At 39.3% G+C, this 16,755-nt stretch overlaps 2 protein-coding genes across 2 annotated transcripts; both read left to right on the forward strand.

The window, feature by feature from the left end:
- The first annotated feature begins 1,024 nt into the window (after positions 1 to 1,024).
- Positions 1,025 to 1,942, forward strand: LOC104423310 (enoyl-CoA delta isomerase 1, peroxisomal-like). The gene has a single exon (XM_010035820.2). The coding sequence runs from the start codon at positions 1,060 to 1,062 to the stop codon at positions 1,810 to 1,812; it is 753 nt and encodes a 250-aa protein (XP_010034122.2). The 5' UTR covers positions 1,025 to 1,059; the 3' UTR covers positions 1,813 to 1,942.
- A 10,716-nt stretch (positions 1,943 to 12,658) lies between these two features.
- LOC104420919 (enoyl-CoA delta isomerase 1, peroxisomal) lies at positions 12,659 to 13,743 on the forward strand. The gene has a single exon (XM_010032694.3). The coding sequence runs from the start codon at positions 12,753 to 12,755 to the stop codon at positions 13,503 to 13,505; it is 753 nt and encodes a 250-aa protein (XP_010030996.2). The 5' UTR covers positions 12,659 to 12,752; the 3' UTR covers positions 13,506 to 13,743.
- The last annotated feature ends 3,012 nt before the right edge of the window (positions 13,744 to 16,755 follow it).

Raw genomic sequence — 16,755 nt, forward strand, 5'->3', positions numbered from 1 at the left:
CTAATTTAATAGAAATAATGAATACTGTCTATTAAATTTTAAAGATGAAAAATATTTAAAATTTTATCTTTACAACTAATAATGAAATTACCATGCAATGAAATGGCTCCTCCTTCCTTTCTTTCACATCAAATTGCTATAGAGGGACTCTCCAATAACCTATAATCAAAAACCACTTATATAGATTATTGTAAAAAACGTATGAACTAAAGAATATATTAAGATAATAATAATAATAATAATTAGTTGATGAAAAATTATCCCATCAATGCAAATCTAGTAGATGAAGACATGGAACACAAACTCCCTGTCTGAATGAGATTAGGAAAAATAATTAAGCATTGTATGTCTAAAATATATAATGATGGACACCAATTAAAATTCAACGTCAACCACTATCTCTTACTTTTTTGTGATCAATGAAGTGAAGACTAAAGAATTCTTTTCCACAGTATTGTGTTCATCGATATCAAAATATTAAATGAAAAGAAGTTTGAAGTATATTAAATAATCACATTCCTATTTATTTTATTTGAGTTCCCCGAATGCTTTCTTTGATGGAAAATGGTAATTACTCCTTTAAAAGTTACAATTTAAAATTTTTAGTCGATTTGAACTTTTCTTTGACTGGAAAAACATCTACTTATTAGGAATTTTTTTATTTGTGATTGCATTACTATTGGCTAATCATCTTCCTTTTTAAATTCTCTAATCTAATGTTAAATTAAGCCGAGAAAATAGGAAGTGATGGTAAGTCAAAAGGGGAGGAAGAACCAATCGCCCAATTTCCTCAATAAAAAGTGTGGCTAACATTGTGCCGTGCATTTTGCAAAATGATGGTATCGTTAGCTAATCATATTCCAAATAAGTAATACCTTTATAAAACTTTTAGCGATTGTCCTAACCACGCCACATTGTTTTTTATTTCTATGTCATAATCAAACTTTTATTTTAATATTAGCAATAATTCTCATTGGTCTCCCACTTAAGTTGACTTCCCTCTGCTCATTGCTCGCGACCCCCATCTCCCTCCCGCACAGAATCGATCTGACCATTTTCATGGCGGACAACAAGCACGGCGAGGAGCAGCTCTGCACCCTCGAGAAGCGCGGCAACCTCTTCATCCTCACCCTCACCGGCACCGGCGAGCACCGCCTCAACCCCAACCTCACCTCCTCCCTCCGGTCCGCCCTCTCCCGCCTCCAAGCCGACCCCTCCGCCTCCTCCTCCGCCCTCATCACCACCGCCCACGGCAAGTTCTTCTCCAACGGCTACGACCTCGACTGGGCCCAGTCCTCCGAGCCCCGCCTCCAACTCATGTCCTCCTCCCTCCGCTCCCTCGTCCACGACCTCATCTGCCTCCCCATGCCGACCATCGCCGCCGTCACCGGCCACGCTTCCGCCGCCGGCATGATGCTGGCCCTCAGCCACGACTACGTGGTCATGCGGCGCGACCGGGGCTTCCTCTACATGAGCGAGATGGACATCGGGCTGGTGATCCCCAACTGGTTCATGGCCTTGATGAGGTCCAAGATCGGCGACCCGAGGGCCCGGAGCGAGGCGCTGATGCGGGCGGAGAAACTGACTGCCGAGGACGGGGTGAGAATGGGGATTGTTGAGTCGGCCCATGAAGGCGCGGAGGAGACGGTGGTGGCGGCGGCCGAGCTGGGGGAGGCGTTGGTCGCGAGGAAGTGGGATGGACACGTGTACGCTGGGAATCGGAGGGTGGTGCTGCGGGAGGTGCTGGAGGCCATCAGATCCGTTGAGACGGTCAAGAAAGTGGCGGAGGATAAGGCCCGGTCAAAATTGTAGTTGGGCTTTCTCTTGAGGCCCGTTTGGAGTGTTCCTGTGAAATCGTTCTGCCCGTTGGGCCCATTATTCGGTCCCACGAAATGGTTCCCGAAAGCTGGTATAATATGTAATATCATCTCTAGATTTTTAACTTGTGCGACACGATCCATGAACTTGGCCTCATATGCAATTTCTTCCATAATTTTTTTTTTTTTTTTTTTTTGTATTGAAAGGGGTGAAGCCCAAAAATTACAACAAAACTCTCCTAACGAAACAGGATCCAACCTGATCACCTATCAATAAAGGATTCAAACCTTTTGGTGGCCTCTCCAAGATTAAGGTGTCATTCACATCACATGAGTAAATGGCCCAATTTGCTAACCAATTAGCACATGAGTTTCCTTCCCCAAAGTTATATAGAATATGAATATGCTAGAAATACATAAAAAGTTTTCATATATGATAAATGAGCATGTCACCAAAGTTGAGAGTATGAGTTGAGATCTAGAGTAGTGAAATAGCAGCTTGTGAGTCTGCCTCCACAATAAGTTTGAGAATACCCAAAGAAATTGCCAATTTTCAATTTGGTCATTGAAATATTGAAAAATGTTCAATATAGTCCTTCTATTTGCTCAAATGACAATTTAGATGATAATTGATAATGCAAATTATTATATACTGAGTTGGGTTTCTAAAAATAACAAGTCAACATTGTCTATCCTTTTATCCGTCTATTTTATAAAATGAAAGAAACAAATTAGGGAGTTTTTTCTTTTCTAATTAAAGATGAATACACGTGTATCTTTTATTTCTGTCCATAAATCAAACTTAACAGTTTGGAAGCCAAACAATATGTTCCGTTAATTTGAATTAATGAAACAATGATATAAAATATCTTAATATAGTTTAAGGACTTTATGAAACATTTATCAATGGTCCAGAAATTACATTGAATAAATTAAAAATTTAGGGATAACATTGCATAATGAACCAAAGTTTAGGGATGATATTATGTGTTGAACCAAAGTTCAGAAATTATTTGCATCATTTTCCTTTTAAATGTATGAGATGTCTAAATATTGCAGTATAATAAGGTGGCAAAACAAGAACTCAAATCAAATTGTGTGCGCCACTTTTTTTTGTGTCCAATCTTTTCTTACATCTATTTTACAAGCCATTTTGTATGCTATATGCTATGCGTAGATTGCGAAATCCTACTCCTTCACTCATACGTCCCCACCCTAGCTCCTCGAGAAGTCCCACCTTCCCCTTCCCAAGTAGAAAGGGTTGCCACTAAGGCAACCTGTGGCTGATCGTGTGTGGCACTTGAAAAGTGAAGAATTAACAATTTTCTTTTTGCAATTATATGTTAATACCGATATATTTTGTCACGTACTTATAAACGAGTTCCCTTCCATGTGGTTTGTTCATAATTTGTTAATGAGAAATGTTCAAAAGCTACCATGGCATGGATGTTGCAATTTTCTGGGAAAACTTATCAAAATAGTTCTAAATCTATTGCACTTATATTAATTCAGTTTTAAATCTTTTAATTTGGTCAATTTATTCTTAAATATTTTGACAATTTATTAATGTAGCACATCTGATCAATTTTGAGTGAAAATCGATGATGTAAACACCAATCGTTTTACATGGCATCATTGGCGTTAACGTGGACAATTTTTTGCATTTTCTTTAATTTTTTATTTTTAAAATTTTAATTAATTTATTTATTTCCTTTATTGTTGCCAGCGATGGCTCCCCTTGCTTGTGGCAGTGAAGGTGGCCCTTGGCCAACCCCCTCCATAACGACCTAAATTTCCACAAAATTAAACATTGAATGATTATATAAATTAACTTCACTTCAATTCTTCAATAAATAATGAACTTATCCCCAATTGTATAAGTAATTTAACCGTGGCTAACATACTTCAAAACCTTATGTACAAAAACCCATCTTCACTTTTGCTACACATTTGATTCAATCCTTACTAGTGATCTTTGGAAGCATTAACCTAATGCTTCTGAATTCCTAACTCGACAAATTTGAGAAATATATTAGGGTGAGCCTAAGCTTTGTAAATGAACTCTCTAGGTTTGAGGTAGAAGATCAACTTACCACTCAACTTAGTATCAATAAAAACATCAACTCAAGCTATACAAAATAACAATGTATGACAAATGCATAAGCAAATGTTCTATCTTCACTATCATGATATGCTAGTGAAAACCATTAACAACATTGCAAGTTCATTCACTCAAAAGCAAGCATATGACATATTATTTAATGATGAACCATTATCACCTAGTAACTCACCACTATACACAAGAATATACATAGGCAAGATTATACTTATCATGGAGCTCACAAACACATACTATAATTGTCAGTGGCCAAAACCATCACATCTCGACTAAAGAGGCATTGTCACTCCAACTCATGGGGATGGAATCATACATGTCTTTTGCCATGCCTCAACCCATTCATCACAAGTGTCTTCTACATCAGTGATGATAAATACGTCACTATATATCCACATGATGATAGTCAACATACCACGACTACAAGAGCCATGTCATGCCTTGACAATGTAAGCCAAGTCATATCATGAACACAAAGCCCATGTCATACCATGACTATAGAGACATGTTATAATAGAATTTCATATCATCTCAATCTTATAGAGAACCGTATCATACACTAGAAGATCTTACTAACTCTAAAGTCTCATCCACATACTTATATAAGAGAATTCGCTCTATAGAGAATAGGCTGCAGCAAAGGTCTTAATCATATGACATCATTCACATACATTTCATAGCAACATAACAATTGCCATGCAATTAACAATAGACAATTAATAACATGCACTTCCCCACATATAACCTCATTCTTTCCATGCCAAGCCATCATTATTTAATTGGAAGCCATAGATAAGTGATCGGTAACTTAGGAATGGATGCTCATTATCGACCATAAACGTCAACAATTCAAAGAATTGACCACGTGAGTAACAACAACTCAAAGAATTAATCATGTGATTAATCAGCAACACTTAGCCATGGTAACTTAGTCAAATTACAAGAATATTATTATCATTTCTAATTTCGACACTTTCACATTTTCACATAATCAAGCAATATTAATTAAATTAAACACTAAGGGCCATTTATTTGTCATCCAAAATATACAAGTATTTTATTTACGCTATGGACATGCCACTTAATTTATAAAATTACCAAAACAACCTACTTTCAAGTTAATTATACAATTAGGACCAATTTTGCATAGTTAGACACATTGTCTAAATTGAGAAATTATCCCTCAAAAGAAATTAAACCGCCTATCAAAATAAGGTTCCCATGTTGTGAACAGCACCCAGAACTTTTAATTTTTGCAGATTTTTCCTTCAACTTGTTGAAATTGCAAATTTGACACTAAAGCTTCCAAACTCATTTTTTGAACTGGTTTGATTTCCCTTAATTAATATTACTTAATAACCCACTAATTAACACTAAAAATCATAAAATAACCCCATTAACTGCCCCATCTAAGTTATATAAATTTCGAAATTGCCCCTAATCTTGTCAAGAATTTACAAAAATACCCCTTATTATGCCTAGTTTTACCATTTTCATATTTTTTTTCCCATACAAGGTGCAATAAAACCTTTTTGTAGTCTCTCAAAGACATTCGAGGCATGAGGAAAGCTTTTGAATTTTAACCCAATAATCACAATAGCTTAACATATAATTATTGAAACTTACTTACACATAGAGTAAAATTTAAACTAACTAAACAAACAATCGAGCAACTAAACTCAAGAGTACTAAGTAGATCAATCTAACTTAGCCCTAGTGTTTTTCACTTACCTTGAACAAAAACTTGGACTACTCAAAATCTTAATCACCTTCAAAGCAAAATAACAAGAACAAACATTTACAACTCTCAATCGTTAAGAAAACAATAAAACTAGCTTGATAAGAAGAAAATGAAGTTCATGAATTTTAACCTAGAACTACTGGAAAGATGAGACTTAAAGCTCAAACAACTCAAAATGAACGAACTTTGGAACTTGATTGAAATTGAGGGGGAGCTTCGCTTGTTTTGAAAGGAAAAAGAGAATTGGCACTTGAAGACAAGAAGATGAAGTTAGGAATGTGTAAAACCGACCGCTCAAATTGGGCACTACTTAGTTTAGTCTTGTTTTTTAGAGTGTCAGTTCGGTTCCCGACTCCTAAAATTGAAACAAGTGCCTAGGTAGTCCAGTTTTCGATTCCAAGAGGAAACCAGACTAGGCCGACTACAAATACCTTTTTTTTTTTAATTACTTCTTCAGAAATACTAGTAAAAATGAACTAAATATAATCTCTTCCAATAGTACGACAAGTTATGACACATTAACTCTTCACTCATCATTGTTTCCTTTAATATCTTAAGATTTGTCACTTTCTCTCATTGTGCATGATAGTGACTAGTTCTTAGACTAGAATGACCGAACCGGAATTGATGATCCGATCCGACTCCCACTCTTAGGACCAAACAGTCCAGTCCCCACTTTCCAATTTTGGGAACCAGTTCTCATGGTCGGTTCCAATTCCACCTTGGAATCGGATCAGACCAAGAACTGATCACCTTTAGATGAAGCTGCTCTACCAAAGAGGAGAAGAGAAAATGAATTTTTCTTCATTCTTTACTTATTTTAAAGAATAGCTTCAACTCATGTTAATAAAATAGGCTTATTGGTATGATATAAAGTAACAAGAGTTAGAACATTATGTCATTCGTGATATCAAGCATGATGTAATTTGATAGGCTAAGTTCAATGTCGCCATTTTAGAGCATGAGTTATTACTCAAGTGACAAATGACAAGATTTTGGATAGAAATATGAAGATATTTGATTAGAAAGAGAGAGAAATAGCATCATTAGTCAAGTACAATACATGTATGAGGAAACATTATTTGAGTTGTAATTATTTCAAGTATTAATGAGAGATGGAGAAGACCTTCACTTGTCTTTTTCATGAGTTAAATTAATAGATATTAGTAAACCAAGGTTAAAAGCCATAATGACATTGGGGTCAAAACACTTGGTGGAGAATGAGAGAGAGAGAAGATAAGATAGCCCGAATAGATGCATGAACAAGAATCATTATTTGTTTGTAACTATTGAAGCAAAAGAATGAAGTCATGCTTGAGGTAAATCTATAGGTTAAAGTTATGGTTGAAAAGGAGAGAGATGTGGAGAATGAATGAGGACTTTTGGCTTGCAAACTTAAAGAGCATTAATGGGTTAGAGTTAAAAGAAGTTATGTAAGGAATGATGTAATTTGCAAGTAAGAAATTAGGAGATAAACTAAGGGATGTGGCACTCAAATTAGTGATAAAATGGCTAATAAATTATGGTTATCAGAGATAAAGAGAACACATGACAATTATCAACACCCTTATGGAGAAATATGAATCTTATTTCTATATAGCACAATATACATAATAAATACAATGAAAATTTAGATGTCACACCCTCTCACCATTGCTTGTGCTAGTATCTGGGCATTGACCGCCCACTAGCAAAAAGGAAAAAAAGAAAATAAAATTGTCATTGTTAGTATTGATTATGCCACATAGGACAATCGGCGCTGATTGGACCACCACATCAGCTTGTTTCGATCAAAAGTGATCCAAAAGATTATATTGGCAAATCGTGAATTTAAGTTTGAATTGGCAAAAATATAATAGGTTTATCCATTATTTTAATATAATTTTTCCCAATTTTCTATCAACATACATGAATTGACTAATATTGATAAAATTTGAGTACCTGTAGTTTTATGTATTTATTTTCAAAGAAAATAATTGAAATGTTCACATAATATAGGGATATTGTATCGGCGAGGCTTATATATTATAAATCTAAAATTTCACTAGTTGTGATATCTTATGTAGGCCTATTTCACTTTGACTATTTACGGAGAAAGAGGAGTAACTCCAAAGCTAGCGGTGTTGAATGGTGTGAAATTTGAAATACATTTTCCCTTTCTCCTATATTCCCAAACGAAGTGTAAAATAAAGCAACTCAAAAGTTCAAAAAAAGAGCTAATATTTATAAAATCCTTAGTATCAACCGTGATTTTCCAACAGTTGATGAACATAATCCTTAACTTGAGAGATGTGCAATTCATCATATAATATTCTAGAAATGGAAATAAAAGAGGAAAGATGGAGGTTAAGATTCGTTGCACAATCATAAAGAAAATAGAGAGTAAAAGCAAGAAAGAGAATTTGAGATACAAAATTTTATCTCGGTTTACCCTTAAACTAGGGCTATGTTCAACTAAGGCTTTCACTATAATCAGCACGTTGCACCTCTGTATTTACCTTTTTAAAATTACTAAAGAAAGATGATATATATATTAAATAACTACTAAGCGCAAACTACCTATGAGATATAAGTTAAAATTGGAAAAATCATTTAGCGTCGTGAGGGTGCTATCCCTATGATGGGGAGTACAAACCACACTCTAACACCTATAAACCCACGGAGGGTACTCGAATGCTCTTTGCCTGCACTTCTTTCATTGAGAACCTCTTTGACTAGGCACAAAAGCCGTAATCATCGAATTGTAGCTGCTTGGTCACATCCTTAGACGAATTAGGAGACAAGTCAGCATCATGGATGGAATCAAAATCAAATGGAGATATTCGGTCGGGCGACAAGATCTGCTTGGAATTGATATGACCAACAATGTCAAGTTCCGACTTGGAGCTCTAAGGAGAGTTGGGGGTAGATCTCACGGCACCATGCTTCAAGAATGAATTGTGAGGCTTCTCGGGCTTGGAGCTCTTGTCTTTGAGGGGATTTGGTTGCTTCTAGGAGGCCACTAGGTTTTTGAGGTTAGAAGGTGGCATGATGAAGGAGTAGCACTAGCAGGTGCGATGGTGGTTGCAGGGGTGTCAACTAGAGGTAGATTTCCGCTCGGTAAGGTTGGATTTAGGGCAGAGGTGTTGAGCTGAGTGGTGAGGCGAGTCGTGGCTGAGCCGGGAGAGCCAAGTCACAAGCTTGATCATTGGCAGAGTGGGCACATTGTCATTTTCTCATTTTCCAATTGAGATTGTAATGCCATAAAAATTTTCAATCACATATCACCAAATAAAGAAGACTCACTAGTTTCCCATAAAAATGATTTCTTCAAAAGAGCTTTCATTTATCATGGAATTTGCTCTCATATTTATAATAATTCAAAAGTATGAGGATATTTGTTTATCATATCGTATAGAAAAAAAAATGTCAATTTCATTTAGAACAAGCAAATTCATACGTTTAATCAAGCATGTCCACCTATATGACCTTATTTATGACTCGAATTGGTTTATGCTAAATTCAAAGTTGTTTAATTATATGTTACCTTGCGTGATGCAAATGGACTGGGTCAAAAATTGTTTATCCAAACCATGTCATCATAGAGAAAATATTAAGTGGTCCCAAACCACCAGTCAACGTGCTTCCTGACCAATCAGGAAGCTCCACATGGCTCCGCATCAGCAAGTGGTCCTCACCATAGAAAATATGAATTTCCTCTTTCTTATCTAAAAATTTTCTCGTAATAATAAGCCTACACACATTAATCGCTGCCCTAGGCATGCTACGAAGAGTCATTTCCCTTTCTCTCTCCTCCTTTTTCTCCTTCTGAAGGCGGAAGACCAATGCTTCCTCTCTTCCTTCTTCTCGTGAATTCAAAATCTCAGGTTCCCTCGTCTTCACTCTTTGCTCTAGTGCCCTCTCGTTGGGTGTCACTTCTTCGCTCTCTGCTACAGTGCTCGTGCTCATTGGGTCTCACTCTACAAAAATCCAATGAGACTCCGTTGTCCTATCAATCCCCATATATATAAACCAACAGCAAACTGCGATTGTTTTTTACGTAGGGAAAGAGGGGGAAAGAGCTTGACTTGGCGGAGTTCATATTCACGCTTGCAGTAGGAAACATCGCATAGCTCATGGTGATGGTGTCGTGTCCCCGCCAAGCCGTCGTTGAGGATGCCTCCATGGTGCTCACACTCATCGCAGCCGTGCACTAGACGAGCAGGCGGGTCGTCCACGTCTTGCTAGGGCCAGACGAGTCAAGAGCTTCTAGGATGTGCCAAGGGCTCACGCCTGGTGCGTCGAGTTCATGGTGGGGAGGCTGAGGACCCTTTTGTCGATTGAGCTTAAGGGCACGTCGAGTTTGTGCTCCTGGATTGTGGAGGCGATGACCCGCGCGGGGCGTTCGAGGCAACACGGGAAGGTGGCAAGGGGATCGTTGTGGGGTATAATACCCTTCACAAGGGCATGTTGTGGAGTGAACTGAGAGCTCACTCTTTGCCAATATGGGAGGGTGTTATGGCGATAGGATTTCGAAAGGTGCTAAAGCCCATGGCAGGATCGGCGGTGGCGGAAGGTGCAGGAAGAAGAGCAGATGGGTAGTTACAGTGGACGACTGCACCGGCCAAGAGCGTGTTTTAAGGATCGTCTTATCACAGAGGAAACATATTGAAGCTTAAGGACAAAATTCATTTGGTTTTGGGATCTACCAGAGAAACAGAGAGGACTAAGACTTTCTGCTAGAGCTAGATCTCGTCATCCACACTAACTCCTAAAATCTTGCAAATGTAAATAGCGATTGATTGAATTATGTAATGACAATCTACATTTTTTATTTTTTATTTTTACTTTTTCAATATGCAAGTTGTGTTTTTGCAGAGTTTGCCTCCTTTAGGCCCTTACAACTATTGAGAACACATGAATTTCTGCACGATCAACATTGGGGACTTAAAACACTCAGCTTTCACTAAAGCAAATTGCGATTCACCAAACATGTGATCGAAAGAAGTTTCGGCAAATCTTGTGGGCTGAGGTTGATCTAGAGAGTGTCTTACATTCTTTCTAGGACTTTCAAGTCTTGTCTGATTGCTTAAGAGATTTTTTTTTTTTTTTGGTGGGGATTGAAATTGCAGGAAAATCGAGTCCTTGTTTTGCCTATTCAATTGGCTTTGCCTTTGCTCACAGCACTTCACATTCTGGTTTTCGCATTTGTGGCTCCTAATACTGATTAAAAGTTGCAATTAAAAGTTGAATTTTTTTACCAGAGACAAAAACAAAAATCTGATTTTGCTTTGGTTGACAATTCCCTCCTTGCCAAAAAAATTCAAGCAAAATTCTCGTAGGATTTTATACTCCTTAAAATCAAGAGATTGTGGAATGAAGACTTCAACATAGGTACAGGAAATGGGAGATTGGTGCAAACAAAACTCAATTTCGTCATTGATGAACTAAATCCAGCATAAGATACAAAAAAAAAAAAAAAAAAAAAAAGACACTATTCTCGTTTGAATTGAATTGTGACAGGACAATATTAGCCCTTAGAATGAACTTAATTGCAAGAAGAACAGCCAATAAAAACATCAAAATCACTACATGTTATCCAACTGGCACAAAACTTGGCAAGACATAACTATTCTTGATGAAATTGACAAAGAAAATGAATGGCTATGACTAAAAATGAATCCTCACAATCTACGAAAGAATTTGGAGAACTAGATTGCTCGCCATATACTATGGAGGGAAAGAATGAACTATTTTTGTTTTCTATTTATAACTCCAAGGCCCAAAATAGCATGGAGGTGGCTTCAAAGTACTACGACAACTTTCTCTGGAGATACGAGAGAAGCAGCATCAACTCTGAAACCACACCACCACATTAAAATCAATTAAGGCAACGTCAAATGTAGATGGAGAGTTCACTATTTCTCAGCCTCCCCACCATGAACTCGATGCACCCTAAGCTCATTCTACAAAAGGGTCCTTAGCCTCCCCACCACGAACTCGACGTGTCAAGCGTGGGCTCGTAGTGCGTCCCTAGAGGCTCTTGACTCGTCTAGCCCTAGCGAGACGTGGACGACCCGCTCACTCACCCGTCCAGTGCACGGCCATGACGAGCACAAGCACCATGGAGGCGTCCTTAGCAATGGCGGTGGCGGCCTGGTGAGGACACGACACCATCACCATGAGCTGCATACTGTTTCATGTCATGAGCATGGATATGAACTCCACCGAGTCAAGCTCTTTCCCTCTCTTTCCCCACACAAAAAACGATCATGGCTTGTCGTTTGGCCTTTTTTTTTTACTCCTTTCCTAATGGGGACTAAGAGGACAATGGAGTCCCATTAGATTTTTGTAGAGTGAGACCCAACAAACACGAGCGTCGGAGCAAAGAGTGAAGAAGTGACACCTAACAAAGAGAAAATATTCAGTGGTTACTAACCACCAGCTCATCAGCCTACATGGCGCGCGCAATCCACTCAAAATGCGACACTTGTCTGGTGGCTTGGACATGAATAGAAAATTAAAAAGATTAAAAAAGCTTTCTTTTCCCCCTTCTCTGCTTTACAGAAAATGAATATTTTCTCACTAACAAGAGAGCGCCGGAGTAGAAAGCAGAAAGCGAAGACAAGGGAACCTAAAATTTTGAATCCACGAGAGATGGAAGAAAGGAGGAAGCATTAATCTTCAACCTTTAGAAGGAGAAAAAGGAGAAGAGAGAGAGGGAAATAACCTCCGCAGGATGGTTATGGCAGCAATTAATATGTGCAGACTTATTATTAGGGGAAAATTTTTAAATAAGAAAGAGACAATTCATTTTTTATGGTGGGGACCACTCGCTGACGTGGAGCCACATAGAGCTTCCTAATTGGTCGGGAACGGTCTGACCTAATATTTTCTCTATTTTCATATTCTCTTTGGTTTCCACGCCAAAATCAAATTTTTTTTATTTTAATTATAACAATAATTGATTCTCGTTAGTCTCCTATTTCAGTTGACTTCACAGTCGACTTCCCTCTGCACATTGCTTAAAACAGTAAAACCCCATTCTCTCTCTCTCTCTCTCTACCCCCTGCGCAGGAGAATCAATCTGACCATTCTCATGGCGGACAACAAGCACGGCGAGGAGCAGCTCTGCACCCTCGAGAAGCGCGGCAACCTCTTCATCCTCACCCTCACCGGCGCCGGCGAGCACCGCCTCAACCCCAACCTTCTCTCCTCCCTCCGGTCCGCCCTCTCCCGCCTCAAATCCGACCCCTCCGCCTCCTCCTCCGCCCTCATCACCACCGCCCACGGCAAGTTCTTCTCCAACGGCTACGACCTCGACTGGGCCCAGTCCTCCGAGCCCCGCCTCCAGCTCATGTCCTCCGCCCTCCGCTCCCTCGTCCGCGACCTCATCTGCCTCCCCATGCCGACCATCGCCGCCGTCACCGGCCACGCCTCCGCCGCCGGCATGATGCTGGCCCTCAGCCACGACTACGTGGTCATGCGGCGCGACCGGGGCTTCCTCTACATGAGCGAGATGGACATCGGGCTGGTGATCCCCAACTGGTTCATGGCCTTGATGAGGTCCAAGATCGGCGACCCGAGGGCCCAGCGCGAGGCGCTGATGCGGGCGGCGAAACTGACTGCCGAGGACGGGGTGAGAATGGGGATTGTTGAGTCGGCCCATGACGGCGCGGAGGCGACGGTGGCGGCGGCGGCCGAGCTGGGGGAGGCGTTGGTGTCGAGGAAGTGGGATGGACGCGTGTACGCTGGGAATCGGAGGGTGGTGCTGCGGGAGGTGCTGGAGGCCATCGGATCCGATGAGACGGTCAAGAAAGTGGCGGAGGATAAGGCCCGGTCGAAATTGTAGTTGGGCTTTCTCTTGAGGCCAGTTTGGAGTGATCTTGTGAAATCGTTCGGCCCGTTGTGTCTTTAGATGTACAAGATGTTGTCCTGTGGGACCCTTGGTATTGTACGTATTAGAGTATAATAAGGTGGCCGACAAAAAGATGAGATCGTCCTGTGGGGCACTTGCAAAATGAGAACTTTACAATTATCAATTACTGCAATTATATGGTAATATCGGTATTTTTTGTGTTGTACTTATACATGTCTTTTATATCATATAGGCTTACATGTTCAAATCTAGAATTCGTCTGTCATGAAATTGGCCAAACCCCCAACTTTTAAGGTCCGTTTATTTGGTGAAAATTATTAATTTTTTGAAAATATTTTCGGAAAAGCCATTTTTTTAAAAAGTAATTTTATTTTATGGTGTTTAACTGAAACTTGAAAAGGACATAAATTTTTTTTATATTGTTTAGTAACGAAAATCAGGGAAAATTATAAAAAAAAAAATTTGTACTCTTTTTGCTTCTTCCTAGGCTAGACGTTGCCATGGTGATAATTGGCAATGGCCACAAATAGGCAAGCTTAAGCCTCATTAGCCTCAAGTGAGCTTTACTTGCTGGATTTGGCAAGACTTGAACTCACCGAGCATCACTTTGTTTTTGTATATTGTAAGAGCAAACGTTTCTTTAACAAATGACCCAAGTTTGAGCGAAAAAAAAGTACCAAAAAAGTTATAAACCTATAGTATTTGTACAAATTTAGTTTTTAATCTTTCGATTGAACCAATTTAGTCATTAAACATTTTCACATTGATATCAATTTAACACTTCTAGCCAATTTTGGCCTGATAGTGTTGATGTGAACGCCGTTCTAGCCAACAAACATTAGCGTGGTAATTTTAAATAATTTTTATTTTATTTTTTTTCAAATTTTTTATTAAATTTTCCTTCCTCCCCCTCCCCCCTTATCTTTTTTATCTTCTTCCTCTTGGGCTTTTTCCCAGTAGTGGTTAGTGAAACTCCGACGACAAGCATTGGCCCTTGCCCAATGTCGATGAGGGCTTCGCAACCCTCGCCTAACCTCACCTAGGGTTGCAGGCGAGGTGACTTTGCCTAGATTTGGTCCTTGCCCATTGTTCGCCGAGGGCTTTGCATTCCCTTAGTGAATGGCGCCATGGCCTTGCCGCTACGAGTGAAGCCACCTTCGCCCGCGGCCAGGCCATGGCAAGGTTGGCCTCACCTAGTGGTCGACGAGCTGCCAGAGGTTCGCCGGCCACCGCAAGAGAAGAAGGCTAAGAGGAAGGAGAGGAAAAAGGAAAAAATTAATAAAAATTTGAATAAAAAAATATTTAAGAATTGTCATATTAGCATTCATCAGCCTACTAGAATCTATGTTGATGCTAGCCAATCAAAATTAACCTAAAGGATTGAATTGATACTAATGTGGAAAGATTTAGAATTAAATTGGTGCAGTTAAAAAGTTTATGATTAAATTAGTACTAATATTATACATTTATAACTTTTTAAGTACTTTTCCCCAAGTTTGAGTGCCAACATCCTGTACACAGCATTTGTGGGCCTAGGCTCAAGTGTTGGGACCAAAGCTTGAGTGCCAACAATCCAAGCATGGCATTTATGGACCCGAGCTCAAGTCTTTGGAGCAATGGGTACGAGCACCTAAATGCTCATACCAAGGAACCAATATTGGAGTTTTTGTATCCGAGTGTAGAGTTTCAAGTCTAACTATCGATATCTATTAATATTTTGGAAAACATTTTGCGATTATTTCATAAAAAGGAATTTATATTCCCCAATTTAAGTTTTGATAAGAAAATGTCAATAATATTTTATTTTGATTCATTTTCTTAAGCGAATCAAACAGCTAAAATGTTTTCTCAAAAATATTTTTCACAAAACAAACGGATGGTAAAGTATATTTTCAATTATAATTATTTTTATTTTTTTATGGGCTTTATTGCTGTTAGCCAGTTTAGTATTTAATTTCTTAAAAAAAAAAACCCCATAAAAACCCTATCAGCGCATTTCCTGCAAAACCCTGCGAAAACCGTAAGCACCCGGAGTTTCAGCGCGCTCCACCGGCGTCTCCCTCCATTTCACTCGCAGCTCCTCCTCCTCCTTCTTCATCGGGTCGTGGCTCGACATGAAGAACCTGAAATTGTAATCGGAGGTCACTCTGCATCTCGACCTCCAGTCCGAGGACAAAGCGATCTCGTTCTCCGCCATCAACATCGAGCGCGACCAACTGTTCTTCACTTCCTCGGGGAACCCGCGTCTACACCACTCACCTCTCTTCTTTCCAGGTAAGGTTGTGAGGGCTTTCTGTAGCTACGCGGTTCCGTTGGTTGATGACGAGGAATTAGGTTGACCGGAGGCGGAGCGCGGCGGGATTCTTTTGGGATCGTTCGAGTTGGGATTTTGAAAATTACCGGGCCGCGTAGGTTTCTGAGTCTGTTAAATCGAGAAATTTGAAAAAGGGAGCTTGTTTTGGTTAAAGACGGAAGAACACTCTTATTTTTGTTCTGATTTTTATGCGCTATCTATTGCTTGCATATCTCCTCTCTTGTTCCGATAAAAAGACCATTGATGCCTCCCTTTCATGGAAAATGAGTAATTTGGAAAGTACTTTTCAAAAAATTCGCTCACAAAAGTAAATGAATGGAAATTTTTTTCATCGTTCATGAAAATAGTTAGGAATAGATTGTTTTCGACAAAAAAAAAAGTTTCTGTTGACTAATTTTTTGGGCTGAGGTTGATCTGGAGAGTGTCTTACATTCTTTCTAGGACTTTCGAGTCTTGTTTGATTGCTTGATGGATTTTTTTTTTTTTGGTTGGGATTGAAATTGCAAAAAGTCGTGTCCTTATTTTACCTATTCAATTGGCTTTGCCTTTGCTCATAGCGCTCCCACACTAGGTTAGACGGACACTCTTCGGATCCTTCGTGTCGTGTCCAACACTCTAACACGTGTCCGACACGCTCCGACAAGCGGTCAACGCGTGTCAAAAAATTCGACACGCGGTCAATTGCCTTTGACACGCTCCGACACGCGAGTCGGAAATTCTGATATGTGACTCCAACACGCACCGGGTTATTTTTACAAATTTTCAAAACTTTTTGGATCTAAATATAAGTATATAAAAATAATAATAAATAATAAAAGCTAAAAGAAATTTCCAATACTCATTTGAAGATGTTGGGGTGCTTGAAGTTGCTCACTGGGCTTCAGAACCCATATGCTTTACACAGGGAAT

This window comes from Eucalyptus grandis, chromosome 10 (assembly GCF_016545825.1).
Source record: "Eucalyptus grandis isolate ANBG69807.140 chromosome 10, ASM1654582v1, whole genome shotgun sequence".
Taxonomy (NCBI): domain Eukaryota; kingdom Viridiplantae; phylum Streptophyta; class Magnoliopsida; order Myrtales; family Myrtaceae; genus Eucalyptus; species Eucalyptus grandis.